The 22,100-nt window shown below is 39.4% G+C and overlaps 1 protein-coding gene across 5 annotated transcripts in view; it reads right to left on the bottom strand.

Annotated features, from left to right (window-relative positions):
• rbks (ribokinase) overlaps positions 1–22,100 on the bottom strand; it is an 83,854-nt gene that overhangs the window by 11,533 nt on the left and 50,221 nt on the right. For 4 of the 5 annotated variants that reach the window (XM_088353734.1, XM_088353733.1, XM_088353737.1 and 1 more), the window contains exon 8: positions 12,949–13,137. In XM_088353734.1, coding sequence (XP_088209860.1) covers positions 12,949–13,137 — 189 coding nt within the window. Of the gene's footprint in view, positions 1–7,113; positions 7,795–12,948; positions 13,138–22,100 lie in introns of those variants that run through there. The other variant, XM_088353736.1, reaches the window with a different exon arrangement.

The raw sequence follows: 22,100 nt of genomic DNA, 5'->3' as shown, positions 1-22,100 counted from the left end.
TTTCCCCTTTTTTATTTCTTTTGTTTTTTGTATGTTTTTGTCTTTCTGTTGGTCACCCCACTTGAGGGATATGACCAAGCTAGACAGATAGTTAAACAAAACTACTCGCAGAACTAATTACATTTATAAGTAGCTGTACCGCTGTATAATCACTTGAACCTTTATTTCTTTACTGTTTCAAACTTGAAGTCATGCGACGAGTGAACTCGCGTCCAACCTTTGTCCGCCCTGCTAACGTCTCGTCCTCCAAGACGACCATGTGAAGGGATTCAGCGTATGAAGCTCAACAGGGGCTGACAAGCGTTGCCCCCTTCAGCCCCGCCGCTGCTGCCCTCCACACACTTTGGTGAAGGTTAGATGTGGAGGCCTGTCAATCAAATGACACAAGCGCTCGCCGCGGATGAGCAGTGATGCTCGTGCCGGTCGCCTCCGTCCAACGCTGCTTGACCTTTTTGACTTTATCCTGCCTGCTCTCTGCTGGCGCTCAAACTTCATTTTGAAATTATCATGGCATATTTGATCGCGAGATAGTCAACATAGATTTCTGCACATTTGGTGGATTTTCGTACCTATTTTAAGTAGGTACGAGTGTTGTAACTAACGACTCCCCAGCAGGTGATAGATAGATAGATACTTTATTTATCCCCGAAGGGAAATTCACATTTCCAGCAGCATCCCTGAGCTGAGAACAATACAATAATAAAGCAAAAAGAATACAATATACAAATATATACCGTGCAAATGCCCACTGTAGCGTGTTATATAGAATAACTAAATAGTGCTACACAGAATACATATTGCAATAAAATTCGGTAATCTGCAATGTAGGTGGTGTGGTTTACTGTGGGCTTTTACTCTGCCGGGTAGAGTTAAAGAGCCTCATGGCATGAGGAAGAAAAGATCTCTTCAGTCTGTCCGTAGTACAAGACAGTGACAGCAGTCGCTGAAACTGCTCTTCTGTCTGGAGATAATGCTGTGTAGTGGATGCGATGGATTGTCCATGATTGACCGCAGCTTTTCCAGTGCCCGTGTCTCAGCTACTGTTGTTAGGCTGTCCAGCTCTTTGCCCACAACAGAGCTCGCTGTCCTAGCCAGTATATTGAGACGAAGGCATCCTTCTTCTTGACGCTGCCTCCCCAACACGCTGTCGCATAGAAGAGGGCGCTTGCCACTACTATCTCATAGAATATCTTCAGGAGCTTTTTGCAGATTTTGAAGGAGGCCAGCCTTCTGAGGAAGTAAAGTCGGCTTTGCCCTTTCCTACATAGAGCTTCTGTGTTGGCAGTCCAGTCCAGTTTGTTGTCCAGCTGCACACCCAGGTATTTGTAGGTCTGGGCAAATTCTACTCATTCTCCTTTGATGGTTACAGGAACCGGGTGAGTTCTGGTTCTCCTGAAGTCCACCACCATCTCCCTGGTCTTGGTGGTGTTCAGGTGCAGGTGGTTTGCGTCACTCAATCGGACAAAGTCCTGAATCAATTTCCTGTACTCCTCCTCCTGCCCATTTCTGATACATCCCACGATCGCAGTGTCGTCGGCAAACTTTTGCACATGGCGGGACTCAGAGTTGTACTTAAAGTCCGATGTATATAGAGTGAATAGGAACGAAAAGAGAACGGCCCCCTGCGGAGATCCTGTGCTGCTAACCACAGTGTCCGATGTACAGCCCCCCTGTTTCACATACTGGGGTCTGCCTGTCAGGTAGTCAGTAATCCATTCTATAAGGTGTGAGCTAACTCCCATCTCTGTCAGTTTCTTACTCAGTAGCAGAGGCTGTATGGTATTGAAGGCACTGGAAAGTCCAAAAATGTAATCCTCACAGCCCCCTTAGCCCTATCCAGGTGAGAGAGGGATCGGTGTAACATGTATACTATAGCATCCTCCACTCCCACCTTCTCCTGGTAAGCAAATTGCAGTGGGTCGATGGCGTGACGGACCTGTAGCCTCAGGTGGTGGAGCAGCAACCGCTCCATGGTTTTCATCACATGTGATGTCAGGGCGACCGGCCAGAAGTCGTTGAGTTCCTCAGGTCTTGATTTCTTTGGGACTGGGATGATGCAGGATGTTTTCCACAGCTGAGGGACCCTCCCCTGTCCAAGGCTCAGGTTGAAGATGCGCTGTAGAGGGTCTCCCAGCTCAGACGCACAGGCTTTCAGCAGTCGGGGGGATACTCCATCTGGACCAGCTGCCTTGCTGGTTTGCAGCCTTCTCAGCTCTCCACACACCTGGGCTGCAGTTATTTTTAGTGGGGGGATGTCTTCAATGCTAGTGTCCAGAGGGGGAGGGGGAAGGACAGCTGCAGTACTCAGGGGTGAGGATGAGGCGGAGTGGTCAAACCTGTTGAAAAAGTTGTTCAACTGGTTGACTCGCCCCACACCTATATCCACAGCCACACCCTGCTTGGTGCTGCAGCCAGTAATTGTTTTCATCCCTTCCCACACCTCCTTCATGTTGTTGTTCTGCAGCTTTTTCTCCAACTTCCTCCTGTACTGCTCCTTCCCTTTCCGGAGCTGGACTTTGAGCTCCTTCTGTACTCGTTTTAGCTCCTGCTGATCACCATTTTTAAAGGCCCTCTTCTTTTGGTTCAGAAGGCACTTGATGTCGCTCGTGATCCAGGGCTTGTTGTTGGCATAGCAGCGTACAGTCTTTATAGGAACAACATTGTCCATGCAGAAGTTAATGTAGTCAGTAGTGCAGTTTGCCATCTCCTCAATGTTCCCACTGCTGGACCCTAGCAGGACATCCCAGTCCGTACGTCCAAAGCAGTCTCTCAGAGCCTGCTCTGCCTCGGAGGACCATTTTCTAAAAGAGCGATAAAATACCACTCCTGTCACTCCTCTTAACCTGAACGCGCACTGTGGTTTTCCCTATACTTCTCAGCGATGCGTTTCTGACAGAACAAGTGTCACAATTTTAGTCTGTATAATGTGTTTTGGTAGAGGGTGGTAAGAATCTTCAGAGAAGTGGAAATTAGCCACAACGAGTCACGCCAAATACACTCAATGTAGCTACTGTAGCTAAAACAAAATAAACGATTTGAGCAGCTTTTGGTTACAATCGATTTAAGATTTAATGGCACCCTGGATAAAACACATTAGCATAAACAGCTAAAGTTAGTGTCTTACCCCTTGCGATAATGAGGTGCCTCTCCTCGTGAGTGAGCAATTTGTACCGGTAACCCAACCAGCTATGAAGAACTGGTAAGCATACAGACTTTTATAAACTTTTAGACGAGCACCAGTGAATGGGGAGACTGCATTTACGATATAGTGGTACATATGATGTGGACTGAAGTGGGGCATACCTGTAAATGTGTTTTAATGTGTGAATAGGTCAGGAGGTTAGACTGTAGTAGCTAGCACTGCTAATGCTACACTCATTTTCTCTTAATACCGCTCTTTCTGCTTTCGGACAAGGTGAGCCACCTCATCCGACAGCTGCACACTATTTGTTTAACTAGTCATTGCCAATGGTAAAGAATAGTATAACTCTTTTTTTGTCGTTGTCTACCGTTTATTTTCCTCGCCCTATGTTTACTACGGTTTATTTACATCTGTCATGGTGTCATCACGTGGTTAGTTTGAACATGTGCAAAGGATCAATTTATTATTATTATTTATTCGACAGGCCGATTATTACGTCGCTGATGCAGCCTTGCTACCCATCCCACGCCTTCTTATTTGATAAGGGACCGGGGGCGGAGCACCTGAAGCATGAACAGTAACACAGAATAGCTAACTCATCCCGACACACCTGTGGCTATGATAGAAATGTAACATGGTTGCGATTAAGAGATAGCGTAAAAAGTGTAGTTAGCTTGTTTTAGTGAGGAACGTTCAGGTGTGGACTGATATATTAGCTATTATCATAACACTTGGTCACCAATCAAGCGTATACGTTTGTGATTAGGAGAGAGCATAAAAAACAAGCTAAAGTGGAAGTGATTAGATCATAACAGGAGTGCCAACACTTTTCAATTCGCTAGCACCTTTGAAATTTCGATGCACTTTTTTTTTTAAGTTAATTTAAGTCATATTGGTTGTGTTGACATTTCTATTTCTTTATCAGACCTAAAAAACCCATATCGGTTGATCCCTGGTTTCTAGCTTTGCTTTGGCTTTCTATATGCTAAAATTGCGGCACTACTGATAAGATTTGCAAGGGCCATATTTGATCTCCTAGTAAAAAAGAAGTAAAAAAGACCCATCTGTTCTTGATGCCTGGTGTATACAATAAAGTTCTACCAAACTATAGCTACAAAGTTCGATTATTACTAGAGTTCATAAAAAAATTGCATTTGTAATTATCTCTCCTGATATGACAATTTTACTGCCTGATAGGAGATTGTATCCCACTGGCGACAGTTTTTCCCACCCTCCTGGGATGTGACTTCCCGTCTCTCAAAGACATATGGTGTAGACTCCCGAAGCTAACAACCTTTGAGAATTAAAGGCACCCTGGGTGGAGCAAAGACCAACTAAGGGGCAACACTGACTCACTGTGGCTTCTATGTCCGGAAGCTTCCAAAAAAGTAATGAGGGAGGAACTTCCCAGATCAAACAGACACTTAAGTGGACCTATTATCCCGTTTGCATCTTTGATCTGTTTGCGGGCTACATCTTGACAGTTGACTGTCTCACGCTTACTGCAGTGTTGGGCGCGTTACTGAAATAAAGTAATTAGTTACAGTTACAAGTTACTTGATTCCAAAAGTGAATGCGTTACCCCTCAGAGATAACTGACACCCAAAAGTAGCACATTACTCCTAAAGTAACTTTGTGGTTCACGGATCCCTTAACCGCCTGGCACCACTTCCTGCGATGTGCCATGGGCAAATACAGCCTGCCATTACCCATACCTCTCCAGGCTGTTTTTGGGGAGTAGGAGGTTACTCCTCCATATGAAACAGGATAACTCCTGATCTGACTCAAATACAGCGCCGTCATCATCTGGTTGCTGTTGTATTTTGGTTATAAATCCTGCTCAAATCTTGGCAGTCATGGGAAGCGGCCTGTGTGTATAGTTACAAATTACTGTATATACTCATATTAGAGTCGACCCTGCTAAAAGCGCTAAAATAAGTAACACTAACCTATGAAGTGTTGAAACTTTCATTAGTCTTGGCTTGTGCTATGTTTAAACCTTGAAAACGTACTTACCTTAACACGCCATATCCACGCAATGATTTCCATCTCCATGTTTGGGGCATGTCCAAGAGGTTTTTTTTGTTTCTTGGCATGGTGTACCACTTTGCCGTGACACACTAGTGTGCCGTGAGATATCGTCAGGTGTGCCGTGAGAAATTATCCAATGTCACTTTTTAAAATTTAATAAAACATTTATGAATCATTTTCTACACATATTATGTCATTGTCAAGTGTCTGTGCTGTAAAAACTGGGGGTATTATAAATTATTGTAACTAAACATACTGTTGAGTGTCCTTTTATAACATTTTTGGTTAGTGGTGTGCCGCAAACTTTTTCCTATGTAAACAACATGCCCTGGCTCAAAAATGAAAAACAAAAAAAAAAAAACAAAACACTGGTGTACAGTATTGCAAAAGAAGTTTTACAAATAAAAAGACGAAAATTTGACACTCTTTAACTGAAAATTCTCTACTCGCGTTTGCCCAGTTGATTTTGTTGTTCCTGTATAAGCCACACCCTACTCCGTGCGCTGCATACCATTTGCTACTGGTGACACACAACAAAATATGTGCACATAAACTGATTTGAGTTTTATTTTATTTTAAAGTTGTAAATAATGCTTAAATGTGAGTATAAACAGTAGGGAGAATATCTGGATACCTGGAGGGAGAAATTACGAGACCTCGTTCTCTTATTTGAGAAAGCACCACAGAAACTATAGTCGGTGGTATTTTTAAGGTACATATGAACGGCCACACTCTTATTGATTATTGTATTTTAGCGGACTGAGCGTTGTATATTATCTTGACAGTAGAACTGTCAAAGAAAATAAATGAAAAGCTTGAAATTCATTATTTTAAAAAAAGCAGTAACACACCGTGATGTAACGACAGTCGAGGAACAAAATGTGATTGATAATGCGTTACAGAACTCGTTATCAAGAAAAGTCATTGTGTTACGGGAACGTGTTCCTTTTGTAACACGTTACTCCAAACTGTAGGTAAGACCTCCTCTCTCTTAACATTTATGTTATGTTATATTTTATTTTTCCCTTACTTTTGTGGTCTGATCTGTATATTACCAACAATACTTTTATTCAAGTATTTTTTGGATAACTAATTTTGTACTTGAGTGATATTATTCTGAAGTAACTGTACATTTAATGAGTAACACACTTGGGCACACTCTGGGGCCGTGCGTATTCTGGCGCCAAAGTGCACACTTAATTAGAGGGACTGAGCCCAAAGTAAGCCCGAAGCTGCATCTCGGTGCTGCATTTCGGCGCCGCATGTTCTTAAGCCGAAGCATGCACTTTGGTGTCAAAGCACACACTTTGGTGTCAAAGTACACACTTTGGCGTCAAAGCACGGATGGTGCCAAAGTGCCGCTTCAGGTCTACTTAGGGCCTGGTCCCTCAATTCAAGTTTATCAGTCGGGTTCGGGGTTTTATACCCGCGCGCCGGGTAGGGTTGGGCTGGATATTTTAGGCCTGATCTTACCTCTACTCTAAACACTTCACAAGACACAATGTCAGTGACAAGGACCAACATCTGTCTTGCTGCACAGCAGCTGCTCTGTACAGATGTCCTCTATTAAAAGGTGTTGTGGCTGTTTTCTCATTGTGTCATCCTAACCCAGGCTGTGCTCAGTGCAGGAATGACAGCTCAGCGACGCAACTTCCAGGAAGGAATCATTCAGTCTTTTCCAGCCACAAGGGAAAAAAACCCAAACAAAAAACGGATGACTAGTTTAATTCCCGTGCTGCAGCTGCATCATCTGTATTATATGGGGTTGTCTACATTTATTTAGTCTTTTGAATTGGACCTCCTGGAGCCGTACATAAGAAACCGTGCGAGGCCACCCAAGTACTGTATGTAAGTGTGAGACATAACTTCAGACACAAAACTGCCCAGACTCGGAGCTCAGAGGGAGGAATGACTGTTTTTAATTTGTAAAAGGAGGCATTTGCTTTGACAACAGAAATATTCAGATTCACGACCTTAACTAAGGAATTATGGTACTTTTTTATCCTGTGCAAATATTGACATGAGCACAGCCTTGCAGATTTTATTAAAGCAAATGATATGCCTAAGTTTCAATAGTGTATGGAAGGATGAATGAATAGAGTTAAAAATATATTGAGATGAAGAAACTATAACAGTAGTAAGCTTGGGACACTGTTAACAATGTAGTAAATCCAGTTTTTAAATTGAAAATGCCTCGTCTAAAAGTGTTGTGTCGTATCTGCTTAATACAAAACAAGTTAAAAAATAGTAAAGTAAAAATATTTCCTAAAATAAGAAAAATAATCTGAACAACTAAAGGGCATATGTCTTTAAAACGGAAAATGAACAACAAGACAAATGAAAAGGAAATGGGAGGAAGTTGGAGTCAATGTATGTGAAAGAACTGTTCAAAATTGGCAAAAGGAAATGGGATTTTCATATAGGAAAGCTAAAAGGAAACTATCGTTGACGCTTAAACACAAAAGAACAAGACTGCAATGGGCTAAGGAGAGGCAATCATGGACTGTGGATTACTGGATAAGGTTATCTTCAGCGATGGGTCACAAATCTGCATTGGACAAGGTGATGATGCTGGAACTTTTTTTTGATGGTGTTCCGGTGAGATTTACATATAGGACTGCCTAAAGAAAACATCAAAATTCCTTCAGTCCTTAATGAAACGGGGCTGCATATTAGCAAAGGCACTACCGAGCAATTACGAAAAAGAAAAGAGTATAGGAATTAAAAAAAAGAGTATCCTAATCAAAAACCCACTTTTTACCAAGCATACTGAAAAATAACAGAACCCCAGATAACAAAATCGCTTGATTTGCCTCCACATCAGTAAACGGGTAAAGGCCTTTACTGGAAGAGGGATTACTTTGTCCAAAGGAGTTAAACGCCCCCTGAGTTATGGGCCCATCAAAGAACAGAAAGGGCTGTGTGAAAGCGTGTGCATGTGCGGTAAGAGATTGGGAGAATCCACAGCAGGCCTAACCGCAGTTAGGTTTGCACTCCTTTTTGCTGACTGATGCACACAGGCCCAAAAGGTGAGTCACACGAGTGCGTGGGGGGTACAAAGGGAGGGTGTAATGGTAGACAGTGAATAATAAGGGCAGTAATGTGTGTCTACATGCATGCAGAGACACAACATAGGTCACAGAGCATTCCAAAAAGTGAGCTCTTTGTTTTTCAAGTGCCAGAAGTGATTTGGCCAAGAGGTGACCCTCTTTCTCTAATTGCAAATATTTGTATGTACACTACCGTTCAAAAGTTTGGGGTCACCAATGCAATTTTTTGTTTTCCATGAAAAAGTCACACTCTTATCGGATAAGCTGTCCAATGTCCCCTTATTAATATCTTCCTTTGGTTGGCCAGAATCAGATTTGGCTTTTCCTTTGCCACTCTGCCTTGAAAGCCAGCATCTTAGTTACCTAGTCATGTTGACACTGCTGTTTTCCAGGTATTATTTAAACAAGCTGTTAGTTGAGGAATGGTATGGCATTTATTTCTCAAACTAGAGACTCCAATGTACTTGTCTTCTTGCTTGGCTGAGCCTACTGTGGTTATGGCCTGTTAGTGCTGTTTTCTGAAGAGAGTAGTACAAATTGATGTAGGAGAGCTTCAGTTTCATAGCATTTCTTAGAACAGAAATAGACTGTCGAATACCACACAAAGGTTCTCCATATTTGCCCATTCAAAAAGTTTAATCCCCCACACATATGATGCTCCAATTACTCGACTAGTTCAAAGGAAGGTCGAGTTATAGCTTTTCTAACAAGCTAAACGGTTATCAGCTGTGCTAATATCATTCCACAAGGATTTTCTAATCAACCATGAGCCTTACAACACAATTATCAAAAACAATATAGAATTAGAACACTGGAGTGCTGGTTGCTAGAAATGAGCCACTATACACCTTTTAATAGAGGTTGCATTAAAAAACAGACAATTCAACTAAAACAGTTATTTATGACATTAACAAAGTAGGAGCTTTTTTGAGTAGTTAAATGTTCTTCATAAAAAAAATAAAAATAAAAAAAAATAAACTTGATAAGGACATTTCTAAGTGACCCAAAAATTTTGAACAATAATGTACATATATATTTATGTATATAGAATAGTCACATTGTAAGACATTTGGAGTCCTGATTACATACACTCTAAGTGTAAAAGTGGATAAGTCACAAATAATCACAATTATGGTACAATAAATGTCTTGGTCCAAAACAAAAAATCTTGCTGCCCTAACGCCCGTAACATAGTTTTGCCATAAAATAAACAAAAAAGATAGTGACAAAGAAAAAAGAATATTAAAAAAAAAAAAATAAGGAATGAAACAATAAAATTAAGGAAAAAAAAGATGAAAGAAAAGGAAAAGGTTAAGCGGTATTAACAAAAAGACACAGATGACAGAAAAAGGACAAAGAAGGAGAAAGAGAATATAGACAAACATGAAGACAAAGATGAGAAAGAAGGCAAGAAAGAGGAAAACCATGAAAAAGAAGAACCTTAAGATGAGGAAAGAGAGGAAGAAGTCATGTTTATTTGTATAGCCCTTAAGCACTTAATTAATTAAAATGTATCATTTACCGACTGAAATGCAACACTAATAAGCAATTTAAGTGGGGAATTCACATGAATGTAAAAGTACCTCATACTTGTTATTTTCTCTGCATAGGTTGCTAGGTCAGACAACAGTTGCGAGAATGCATCTAAGAAAACAGAGTATCGTCACAGGGTGCGATAAACAATCACTACAAAAATTGGTGGTGACATGGAGGATGACCGCATGACAAGAGCCTCAAACGCCTTATATCTCTTAGAGGCACAGGAAGTAAATGTCCGTATACTTTCAGAAATAAGAACACCTCCCTTCTTAAAGAGAGTGCTGCCTGAAAGCTCTCATAGTTAGGGGGGAGGCCTCATTTAGTTGTAAAAACTCATTTGGTCTCAACCAGGTTTCACAAAGACCAATCAGGTTAAGATTGTGATCGTGAATAAGATAACTAAAAATAAAGCTAAGGAAGCATGAAATCTTATATTTAAAAGACCAAGTTTCAGCTGTGATGAGACTTTTAACTTATCTGGAGTCTGTAGTAATTGCCACAAGATTTTGCCATTAGAGCAGGGGTCGGGAACCTATGGCTCGCGAGCCATATATGGCTCTTTCTATGAGCACCTGTGGCTCAGAGACAAATTTGATTGCATGCAAATTTTCTCCATCTCGTTCAAAACTTGAGCCATTAATCCTGTTCAGATACACGCAAAGCCAAACCAAAGCTAAATTTTAAAGCAGTACTTCGCAGAATACAGTGTTCTCGTTTGCCCGCGTTTCTGCGTCCTAGACGCAACATTTTTGCTGGGGACGCATCGTCTCAAATCAACGTGCGTCCCCAGAATTGTCATTATTACCCGATTACTTTTTTTAACAAAGATTTACTGCACTCCAAACTTTTCGTCAGGCAGATCCGCCATTGTTGTTTTGGTCTCGCGGTTCGAGTTTTCGTCTGCACGCCAATCTCGGCCAACGAAATCTCGTCATTGTTGTGGTACTTGTCGTTGAGCGAAGGTTAAGTATGCCTCCGAAAAAAAGTTAGTATTAGGTGAAAAATCAACACAAAGTTGGTAATTTCTTCAGTGTCCCTAATAAGTCGAAACATATTGCAGAAAATGATAACGGCAATAATTCCGGCACAAAAAAAATTCAAATTCATACCTGTCAACCTGTACGTTTTTGCCGTACAAAGTACGTTTATTATGCATTGTAAGACGTGTACGACGTACAAGAAAATCTGTACGGAAAAACGGAAAATTTGTCAATTATGGTTACCATCCGGTATACACCGACTATCACGAAACGGCAAATCAATCAAGTAAAACGCGTTCGAGTTGTGTAGTGAAAAGAAGTCCGTCTTTTCTTAGAGAACCGGCTTTTTTGGCTCAACTCATTAAAGAGAGCAGGCTCTCAAACGGCTCACTTGCTTTGATGATTGATATTACGAATTATGTTGTATAAAGAAGTTAAGAAAAATAGGAAGTATAAAAGGAGAAAAGGGAAAAAAATACAGGTTTGTGGTTATCCCTTTAATCTGTATATTACCAACAATAATTTAATGCAAAAAATGAATTAATAATTTGATTATTAAAACTGAATGAATATATAGATTTATATTATATATTTGTCACCGATTTAAAATTTCAACCCCGATAACACTAACTTTTGGGGACCCATAGATCTCTGTTGGGACCCATAGATTTCAAGCATGCGAGTCCCCGCGACCCATCACTTTACAGAATTAAAATGAACACTGAGAATATATAGGGCACGTTTTTCACTACAATTTACAGTCAAGGTGTCACACCCAAAAAACAAAACAAAAAAAAACTCGTTTTGGCTGTACAACGCTAAAGAATCCTTTATATAAAAGCTCACTATATAATCTGTGTTCAGTATTCAGATACCTTCTGATGAATCCACAGAAACAAACTATAAATACGCCAAAACACCGGAAGAGAACTTAGTTATTTGATTGGGTGAGTGGGAGGGATGGGTGGAGCTATGCAAAAAGTGCAAACACTCCCTCCCATCTCTCGCTCTACGCCGTCTGCGCCAAAGGTAAGCACATCAGGCTCCCTGTTTGCAGAATGCTGTGACATTTTTACAAAATAACTGCTTGCATCTGGTTTTGAAACCAATATGTATGAAAAAAGGGTCAAAATGAGTTTAACTGATCTTGAGTAATTGCAAGAAAGAGACAAGTTTAAAGTGGTATGTTTGTTGATTTTGGGACACGGGCTCCGGCATTATTCTGTTTTCATAATTTTTATCAAATCATCAAAAATAAATGTGCTGAAGACTAAGCTTATGTCTAGGGCACGGGTTTAGCAGTTTAGTAAATTTGTCTCATATTAATGGTGTGGCTCTTTCCCAAAATAAAATTAATATATTTTGCTTTTATGGCTCTTTCTTTCAGTCAAAAAGGTTCCTGACCCCTGCATTAGACCATGTGTCTTGGACGATGGCAGGTGCGGTTGTAACTCCAAACAACAGGAATAATAATATCATCATCATGTACTTCTCCGCGGTTGCCAAAATCACTATTGCGGTCCTGTCATTGAGCTCCCATAGCTTAGCATCAAAGCCCAAACGGTAGCCTTGCTTCTGTTCACGATTGCTACACCGTCTGCACCGCTTTGTAAGTGGATTAGCCACACAGAGAGATCTCGTTGTCCTTTGAATTTCTTTTGGGACATCAAAGATGGCAAAAAAATTGCCCAAAAAAGTCATAATTCAGACTTCGGCCCAAACCTCCTGGCGAATGTAGGCATATTTGGCCAAGCATGTGTCCAGAAGAGAAAGCAAAACAGACAAAATAACATTAATAGAAAAGTAGCTCAAGAGCCATTAGCCGCTGCACCGATGCGCCGGCATGGCATCAACTTGCCTCTGCTAAAATAGCCTATTTCTTTAAGGTAACTGCTTCTCCTAAAAATAACCCCCAAGTACTCTCTGACACTGTAGCATTGGTAACGAGGAAAAAGATTATTCTAGATGGTTCTTCCCATCCAGGACTTGACATCAACATGAGGAAGAAGAGAAAGAAGAAAAAAAAACAACAAAGAAGATGAAGAAGAGGTAGAAAACAACAGCGAGAAAGACGAAGCAGAATCGTCGTCATCATGATCATTCTGTCAGTCTTGCATTGTGGAAAACCTGAAGTGTTATGTCCGCAGCAGTGAGTTCTGACTTAAGGATGTCCCACATTCTGCTCCTAATGACGCGTCATGCTTACCGTGCTGTCGACTGCTGTGACGGGCCTCGCTGGGACATGTTTGTAGGTGGACTCTTGTGCCTTGAGCACCACACATCCTTGGGATCCCAAGGTGATAATAACTGTACCGCATCCGCGCCTTAGCAGCTCCCGGCCGACGCTGCTCGCCTCCTCAGCATTATTTACTGGCGAGCCCGTCAGCAGCTCAGCCTGGACAGAGAAATGTATCGGTATTATTACCAGCTCACGTATAAAACAATTGGAGTGGAATACTGAAAGCATTAATATGTCAGTTTATGGCAGTCTTTGTTTTCTTTGGTTAATCTCTTTTGTGTGAGCTGTTCTGGAATGAATCAGCTTCTAATTACACCCAGTGTGCAGCCAGACTCATTTGTAGTCGAAGCTTTACTCAATATGTTGGTGACTACGCTACCGCATGGAAAACATGATGGAGACAAAGAAGAACTTGATTTCAGCGCAATCACAATTAGAGAAGCGCAAAATGTATTCAAATTACAGTTAGTATTATCATTAGATAACTGTCCGCCGCAACCAATTGCTTTCCTTTCAATGATTTGCAAATCACCTTTTTAAGTGATAACATAACCTTACAAACACAACACAGCACCTATTTACTCAGAGCAAAACAGACTATGTAGAATAAGGAGACAATAATAGTAATCTGTGATGACGTTGCTGTCTGCAAATAGTGATCGAGACAATCCGAATTACAGCCGACATGGGCAGAACAAGATCGGTCAGACAAAATAATAAGTCATTTGAAAAAATGATTCCATACAATGTTATGTAGTACACAATTTGAAATGTAAAAAAAAAATCTTCATCACTGTTGACTGTAACAAATATGCCACAAAAAACACTCAATTTTATAGCTATGTGTTTGACAATGATCATGAGAAAAAAGGGCTATTTTATCACTGAAGTTTATAGTTTGGTAGACACCCAAAATAAAGAGAAAATACATAAATTATTGTTAATACGCAAGAAGAGGAGAGGACTGTAAAGAAAATTCTCACAATGCCCAATTCCAAATCTATTCTGCTTGAGGCCTTTCCTTATATTAAATCTCCTAGGTTACAAAAAGAAGATCCACCCTAAAGGGTATCAAATTCAAAGAACAGCAACCTTGTTTGCCGACATTGACAATCATGCAAAAAGTGATTATGGACAAAATATTGTTTGCAAATTTATATTTTTTTTCTAATCTCTATGTTGGTGTTTTTCAACAAGGGTGCAAGGCCACACTAATATGCAGGGGCACTCTAGTGTGCTGTGACACCTTGTCTACTGTGCCGCAGAAAATTGCTCGATTATATTTTTGCAAAAAATAATGCCATTGTTCTGAATTTTAACACTAGCATTCATCCATATCAGTATGTGGCAACAGATGACTTTCTTATTGTTATATAGTACTTATCTCCCCAAAAGGTAGCACAGTAAATTTAATAACTTAGGCTACAGTTGTTTGAAATTGCATTAAAAAAAACAAAAAACAGTAAAATTATTTCATAGTTTAGCTATTTTTTTTTGTTTTACTAAAAATAATAGTTTTGGGTTCCACTGGCAGATAACCTTTGCTCATTTTAAGTATTTTTTAATTTTATTTACATTTTTCTATGAATAAAAACAAGATTAAAATATAGTAAAACCTGCAAAACAGGATAAAAATGTAATAATCCCAAATTACAGCAACATCAAGAACCTGAACAGGATCAAGACCCAAACTCGTGACGGTTCTCACGCAAGCCTTTTATTTTAAGGGAAATGGGGAGTCATGCACGTTAAGCAGCAGTCTGGCGTGAAATGATGGGAAGCCAGTGGCCGATGAGATCGACACCAATCGCCCGAGTAGATATGGGACAGATGGGGTTGATACTGGACAGGACGGGACAGACAGGATTGATAATGAAACAGGATATCGAAATAAAACAGTACAAACTAGACGGGAATAAAAACTGGAGAGAATAATGAACAGGACCAAAATAGACAGGAACAAAACTGGAAACCAATATTAAACAGGACAAAAACAAACGGGAACAATAACGGACAGGAAATGCCAACAGTGAACAGGACCGAGTCAAAATCCAAGTCTTGCGGGGCAGAGGTTCGTTGACGGACTGACAATTGAAAGCGAGAGCACTGAGCTTAAGTAGCAGGGAAGCCAATCTGTCAATGAGCCCCAGCTGGCGCCACACGGGCGGGCCAATTGGGCGCCATGGCAACCGTGACATTATTAACCAAAATTAATATCCATTGTTACCTTTTATGAGCCACAGTAATAAAAAAAAAAAACATCTTTAGAATGTTGATTTAAGCAACTTGATAATTTAAGCTTTTAGAAAACACAAAACTGGTTCTAATTAATCATTTTTATATATTCCTTGAAATATCTTTTTTTACGGTATGGAAACACTGCTTTATGGCAATGTAAATTCACAAATAGATTGGAAAACACTATGAATATAAGTTAGCTGCACCTTTTTATATTGTATTTAATGTGATGTATGATTTGCTATTTCGTTTTTGGGGAAAACTTCATATTTGCTGCTACGTGAAAAAATGTTGAATGTGAGATTTTTTTTTTTTTTTTTTCTACATAAAAGCATTTAGAAATTCAATATTGAAAAATTAAAAAGAAAAATTCTTTAGGTAAGCATATAAAACATTAGGGGAAGATTATTTTAAAAATAAACAAACACATTTCAGAGTTAATTTTATGCACATTACAGCGACATAATGCTGTAAGGACTCGACTAGAAAATTGCAGCTTGGTCAATGATAAAGCTTGTGTACAATACATCACGATTAGGGCTGCAATAAACTATGATATTAAATTCGTATTAATTGGTTAATTATTTTGTCAGTTGATTAACAGATAGGGTGAAATCTAAATTATTTATTTTAAAACAAATAGAAAAATATACCTCAATAATCTATAATTATGATGAGTTATCAAAATAGCAATTATTTCTATTATTAATTATAGTGGTTGAATAAGTGAGTAATTTTTTTAAACTTAAGTCATGAATAACATCATGAAATAAATATTTTTCTTTAATACTTAAAAAATATATTTTTATTAGAAGTCATCATTACAGATGCATGATTTATAAATGATTAAAACACGATTTACAGTATCACAATATTTTATTTAAAATCCATATTTCTCATGTAATTATTTATTTAGATATTTTAAACTTTACATTTTGGGGTTTTTTTATAGAAAGAAAAAAAACACTATAACTTTTGATGACTCATGGGAATGAAAAATAAATTGTGGCAGGCTTTGGCAGCGTTTAGGTTCATTTGAGCAGTTTATGTGGTGTAACAAATAGTCTGTGGGTTTCGTCCCAGATTGCGGAGGAAGAATCACGATGACTCGTAAAGATTGTGTCAGCAACTATTGAAATGGATTTCTGAGTTTGTAACCAAAATAGAAAATTACAAATATGATATGTTTTAAGTGACTTCCGGCAGAACTCTTCACAAGATTCAGGCAAAGTCTAAGGAGGACCAATACTGTCACATTTAAGAATAAGCCTATAAATAAATATCTAAAAATTAATGTATATATATATATATATATATATATATATATATATATATATAAGTGGGACGTTCGCTGGTTCAGAGCTTCGCGGGTCCAAAAAATAATAATAATAAAAGAAAAAAAAGAAAAAAATAAATATATATAAAACATTTTTAAAGCATTTTTGAAAGGGCGTCGCTATTTCACGGATTTTCACTTTTTGCGGGTGGTTTTGGTCCCCATTAACTGAGGGATTACTGTATATATATACATATATACACTTCGCGGGCCTAAAAAAAAATAATACATTTTTTTTTTTTTTTTAAAAAGCATTTTTCAAGGGGTGTCGCGACTTCGTGGTTCCATGTTCGAGGGTTCAGAGCTTCGCAGATCCCAAAAATAATAATAAAAAAAAAAATATATATATATATATATATAATTTTTTGGAAGGGGCTGCGCTACTTCGTGGTTCCACGTTCACGGGTTCAGAGCTTCGCAGGTCTAAATAATAATAATAGAATAAAATAATAATAATAATAATAATTTAAAAAAAAAAAAAAAAAAAAATATATATATATATATATATATATATAATTATTTTTTTAGCATTTTTTTTTAAGAGGCGTCGCTACTTTGCAGATTTTCACTTTTCGCGGGTGGTTTTAGTCCCCAAAAACTGGGTCTAAAAAAAATATATATATATATTATATATATATATATATATTTTTTTTTTTAAGGTGCACCGCTACTTCGCGGATTTTCACTTATCGAGGGTGGTTTTGGTCCCCATTAACCGCGATAACCGAGGTCCCACTGTGTATGTGTATATATTAAGCCTGGGAAAAATGTCGCGTTAAAGATTTGCGTAATAATTTTCAATTTAACGCGTGAAAATATATTAACTATTAAAATTACACCTTGGGCACGCCCCTGGGTGTCAAGCAGTGCTGTTCCAAGAAACGAAGAAGAGTCACTTTCGTTTCCTGAGGCTAACGTGGTGTTGCATGATAGTGATGGAAAAGAGAAACACGTTTAGGCGGACCATTTCGCTTAAAATATTGCCCGATGGGAATATTGACTGATTTAGAGGAGATTTTTGTGGAGGAGGTCCTGTAGTGTGTGCAAACCTGGTGAAAGACTACAGGAAACGTTTGACCTCTGTAATAGCAAACAAAGACTGCTGTACCAAACATTAACATCTATTTTCAAACACTTACTTGCAGCTATATCACACAAATAAATTGTTAAAAAATCATGCATTGTGATTTCTGAATTTTTCTTTTTAGTTTATCTCTTTCACAGTAGGTCTCCACCTACGATGAAAATTTCAGACGCCTCCATGATTTGTAAGTTGGAGAAAGGCAAATAGCAGGGTGTTCAAATACTTATTTTCTTCACTGTACATATATATCTATTCATCTACCCTGGTCATATCCCTCAAGAGGGGTGACCGACAGCAAGACAAACAAAGACACAAAAATACAGAAAAGAAAAAAGGAAAAAAGTAGCAAAAAAATAAATAAAATGACCATGGCCAACCCAAATGCCCTCAAACACTCAAACAAATTAAGTACCTCGGCACCCAAGTTGGTCATGCTTTCGTCCCTCCAGATGAAACGGGACACAAGAAAGCTGCCGTGTCACTTGGGTCAGGGTGATACAACACAGTCTTCTGTTCAACAGCTGGTCCCGACAGCTTTCACTGGTTTACCCCTGCCATGTCATACAGGTGCCCTGCCCATCCCTTAGAACACGTCCAAACATCCCACTATCGTTTCACAAAACCTCTCCATTCATTCCTATCATCTATCACCAAAAAGAGCTAATATACTGTATATATGTATATATATATATATATATATGATCCATCCATCCATTATCTGCACCGCTTATCCTCAGTAGGGCCGCGGGAGTGCTGGAGGCCATCCCAGCACCGAGACACCAATGATGACTCAAATTTCCACTGTTGACGGTTCCTGGCCTGTACTTGGGTCGTGACAAAGTTGGCACCAGGCCATTCCTTAATATTGTCGGCCCAGTTGTTTTTCGGTGTTCCTATCCTCCTGCCCCCTTGGACTGTGCCCTGGAGAATTATCTTGTTCAGTTCCTGATGATCTTGTAATGAGACCCTACCACTGAAGTTTCAGTCTGCGCACAGTTAACAGTTTTTCATAAGGTCCAATGTGCACTCTGATGTTGTTGCGCACCATTTCGTTTGTCACATGGGCTAAGTAGTTGATGCCTCGAAGTTTCCTGTAGCATATAATTTCCAAGGCTGATCCCTGTATATTCATGCATTTTGTCATTTGTTTTGTCATTTATTTAACTCAGTATATATTTAGTCATGTGTTTTGTCATTTGTTTTTTTCAGTATTTATTTGGTCGTTTTTGTCATTAATTTGGTCTTATATTTTTCTAAACGAGAGGGTCAAACTGACTGATTATTTCACTTATTGGTTGATTGGTTTAGTAGCCGATTCTTTCATCACTGATACACGACCAAATAAATAAGGGACAAAATGCAAAAAAAAACCCCACAAAAAACATTGCCTTCATTTCACAATGTATATTTAGGTATTCTGTGAATTAGTTGTGTGTTTATTTATTTAGATGTTATATATATTCGTAGGTAATGATTCATTTGTATATTTAATTTTCCAACTAGGCCTGAAAATATATAGAAACACAAGTTTTGGTATTTTAGCTGTTCACACAAACACATTTCGAAATACAAATATATAATAAATATGGGTTTAAACTGCACAATCTCAGCTGCAATTTGAGAATTTTTACACCCAAATCAAAAAAAAGGTTTAAGAATTATAGCCCTTTAAACCCCCTTTTTCAACGAAACAAATGTAATTGAACAATTGACTCTGAGGTCTGTTATTGACTCAGAAGGCTCCTCCCTTGATAGCCTATCATCAATCAAGTAGTGAGAAGGTCTTGAGTTGATTGTGTGTGTGTGGTTTTGTCATTTAGAAGCTGTGGTTGTTGTTGTTGTTGAGTCACTCAAGGCGCCTAAGGTAATCCTTAGTAGCGCTAGACTCGCTAGTGGGAGGCTCCGTAGTTCTCCGAAGGAGAGGGGGCTGCGACTGTCCTGTGCCGCCAGGCCTAACGGGGGTGCGACCCAAGCAGATGAAGCCTCTGAAGTCCTTAGTACGTTCGGACAGGCCGGTGCATGATTTATGGAATCCCTGTGGGCAGGTAGTACAGGTAATTGGGGTGTGGTTGCAGCGAATGGTTCGAAAGCACCACTGGCATATGGACTGGGGGCCAGGGTTGCTCTTGCAGTTGCCCGCCCTAAGAAGAACAGAGAGAGGAGAGTAGAAGAAGGAGAAAGGGAGGGACAGATAGAAAGAGAGAAAGACAGACAGGGTGAAACGCAAAAAGGGGGAAAAGAGAGTGAGAGAGGTGGGGAGAGAGTAGGAAAAAGAGGGACAGAGAAAATGAGAGACTAGAGTGTAAAGGGGAAGAGAGAAAATGAGAGACAAAGGAGACAGGACCAAGAAAGAAAGAGAGAGCGAGTCTGAGTGGATTGAGTTGGATTCGTAAGGCTCCCCCGGGAGAGAGCCCTTCGCAGGACACCACGGGAAGGTTCTTAGTCTTTGTCCTGCAGAAGCTGTGGTTGTGACCACAGATCATGCCTACAAAAGGAAGTGAAGTGGAATATTCCGAAACTTAAAACAGAAAAAGAAAAGATGCATTAGAGAATGATCGTTGAATACTCTCCATGGTAAAGAAAAATCAACTAAAGTGAAGAAAACTCTCTAGGAATTGGGTGTATCTGTCTCTATGTTTACAATAAAGAGAAGGCTTAATGAAATTAAATACGGAGGGTTATTAGGGCAAAGAAGTGGAATATTCTGCAATGGCCAAGTAAATCTCCAGATCTCAACCCAAGCAAGCATCCACTTGACGTGCTCAAAACGAGACTTAATGCGAAAAGACGGGCAAACAAGTGAAAACTCAAGGCTGCTGCAGTGAAAGCCTGGCAAAGCATCAAGAAGGAGGAAACCCAGTGCCTCAAAAGCATTTGCAACAAAATATTGACCACAAACCGTTTTTGTTAAGATTACGCTAAATTGTATTTGTTTTGATCCCCTGAAATGTAGTGTGTTTGGAAAAAAATCTATACAATTCATCCAGTTTCAGTCAGATGTAGTTATTTAAACCACTTGAATTAAACATTACCGTCTGTTCTTCAATTCTGGGCAAGATCTTTAATTTAAAATCCAATATGGTTGCATGTGAAGGCCAACTTGAGAAAACTGTGTGTTTGTCCAAAAATATTTGGGCCCATCTGTATGGCAGAATCCGTCCTCCATAAATCTTTGGCCATATCAAATCAATTAGAATATACTATTCAAGCATTTAAGTTTGTTTGTCTGATTTTACCATATTTAGTAAGACAAAAATATTTTTAAGAGGGCGCCGTCCCCTTTTGCCCTCAAATGAAATGCGAAAACCAACATGGCAATTTTTGATTTGCTTTTCATTAAATGGTGTCAGTAAGCTTATTTAGTTCAAGCAACAGCTCAAGATGAAGCGACGGGTTCCTCTTGGCCGTCATAGACTTTCTGGACTAGTTTACAGGCTGGGGGCGTCGCTGCTGTCATGCACTTCCCGGACAAGTTTTCAACATGTTACCTAGTGTTTACTATGTTTGTGTACTGTAATGCTAAATGTAATTCACCCTGGTCATCCTGGAAGGGGGATACCACTTGTGAGGTCCCTTCTCAAGATTTCTCTTTTTCCTCACGCTGAGGTTTTGAGTTGTTCCTTGCTCGCATGTTGGTTTAAGATCAGGTAATTGTATCATTGTAATCCTGTGCAGTCCATTGAGACATTCTTGTGATTAAGGGCTATATAAATAAATTTGACTTGACTTGGCAGGTGAGCTCTCACATGAGCGGCCTCCTCATAAAGGGCTTCAACTTACTTAATACGTGGCCTTGCCATAAAAGGAGCATCTATATATTGTCTTGCTTAATCCATCTACCACCTATTGCTCCCCCCGCAATCTTCACTCAGTTACAATGGGACCACACAAGTCTGCCGACGCACTCACACACGTGCAATGTGGCGTGCAATGTGAATGCCAGATAACCTTGCAGGAAAAAGTTCACGCATGTGTCAAATGGTGTTCAGAGGATCTGATCCCTCTTGCGTTTTTGTGTGATGTAGACAGAAACCTTGGATAACTTTGAAAATAAACAGCAGTTTATCAATGTTATAAAGCCCCAAGCTATGCAGTTTTGTCTGGTGCAATGTTAGTCATCGGCTTCATAGTGGTGCGCTAATCTAAACACTGGAATCCCTTCATGCACAAGAATAAGACTGGGTTTAAAAAGATTCCTCATGTTGTGCATCGATAGACAGACGCACATATAGACACACTACAGAGCACAGGTGGGTAGTAATTTACATTTACTCCGTTACATTTACTTAAGTTACGTTTTGGGACATATGTGCTTCTAGGAGTATTTTTCTACACTATACTTTTAACGTTTACTCCGCTAACTTGAGAAACGTTGAATCTGTTGCTTAAACCCCCTCCACGTAGGTAGGCGCCTGTCTGTCTCTGCTACGGCACATTTACTTTGTCAGACTTCTGCCACCT

The sequence above is a fragment of the Urocampus carinirostris genome, chromosome 15, assembly GCF_059441175.1.
Source record: "Urocampus carinirostris isolate Australia breed hairy pipefish chromosome 15, RoL_Ucar_1.0, whole genome shotgun sequence".
Classification (NCBI taxonomy): Eukaryota; Metazoa; Chordata; class Actinopteri; order Syngnathiformes; family Syngnathidae; genus Urocampus; species Urocampus carinirostris.
Note: the sequence above shows the minus strand (reverse complement) of the source record. Positions and strands in the feature narration are given on the sequence as shown.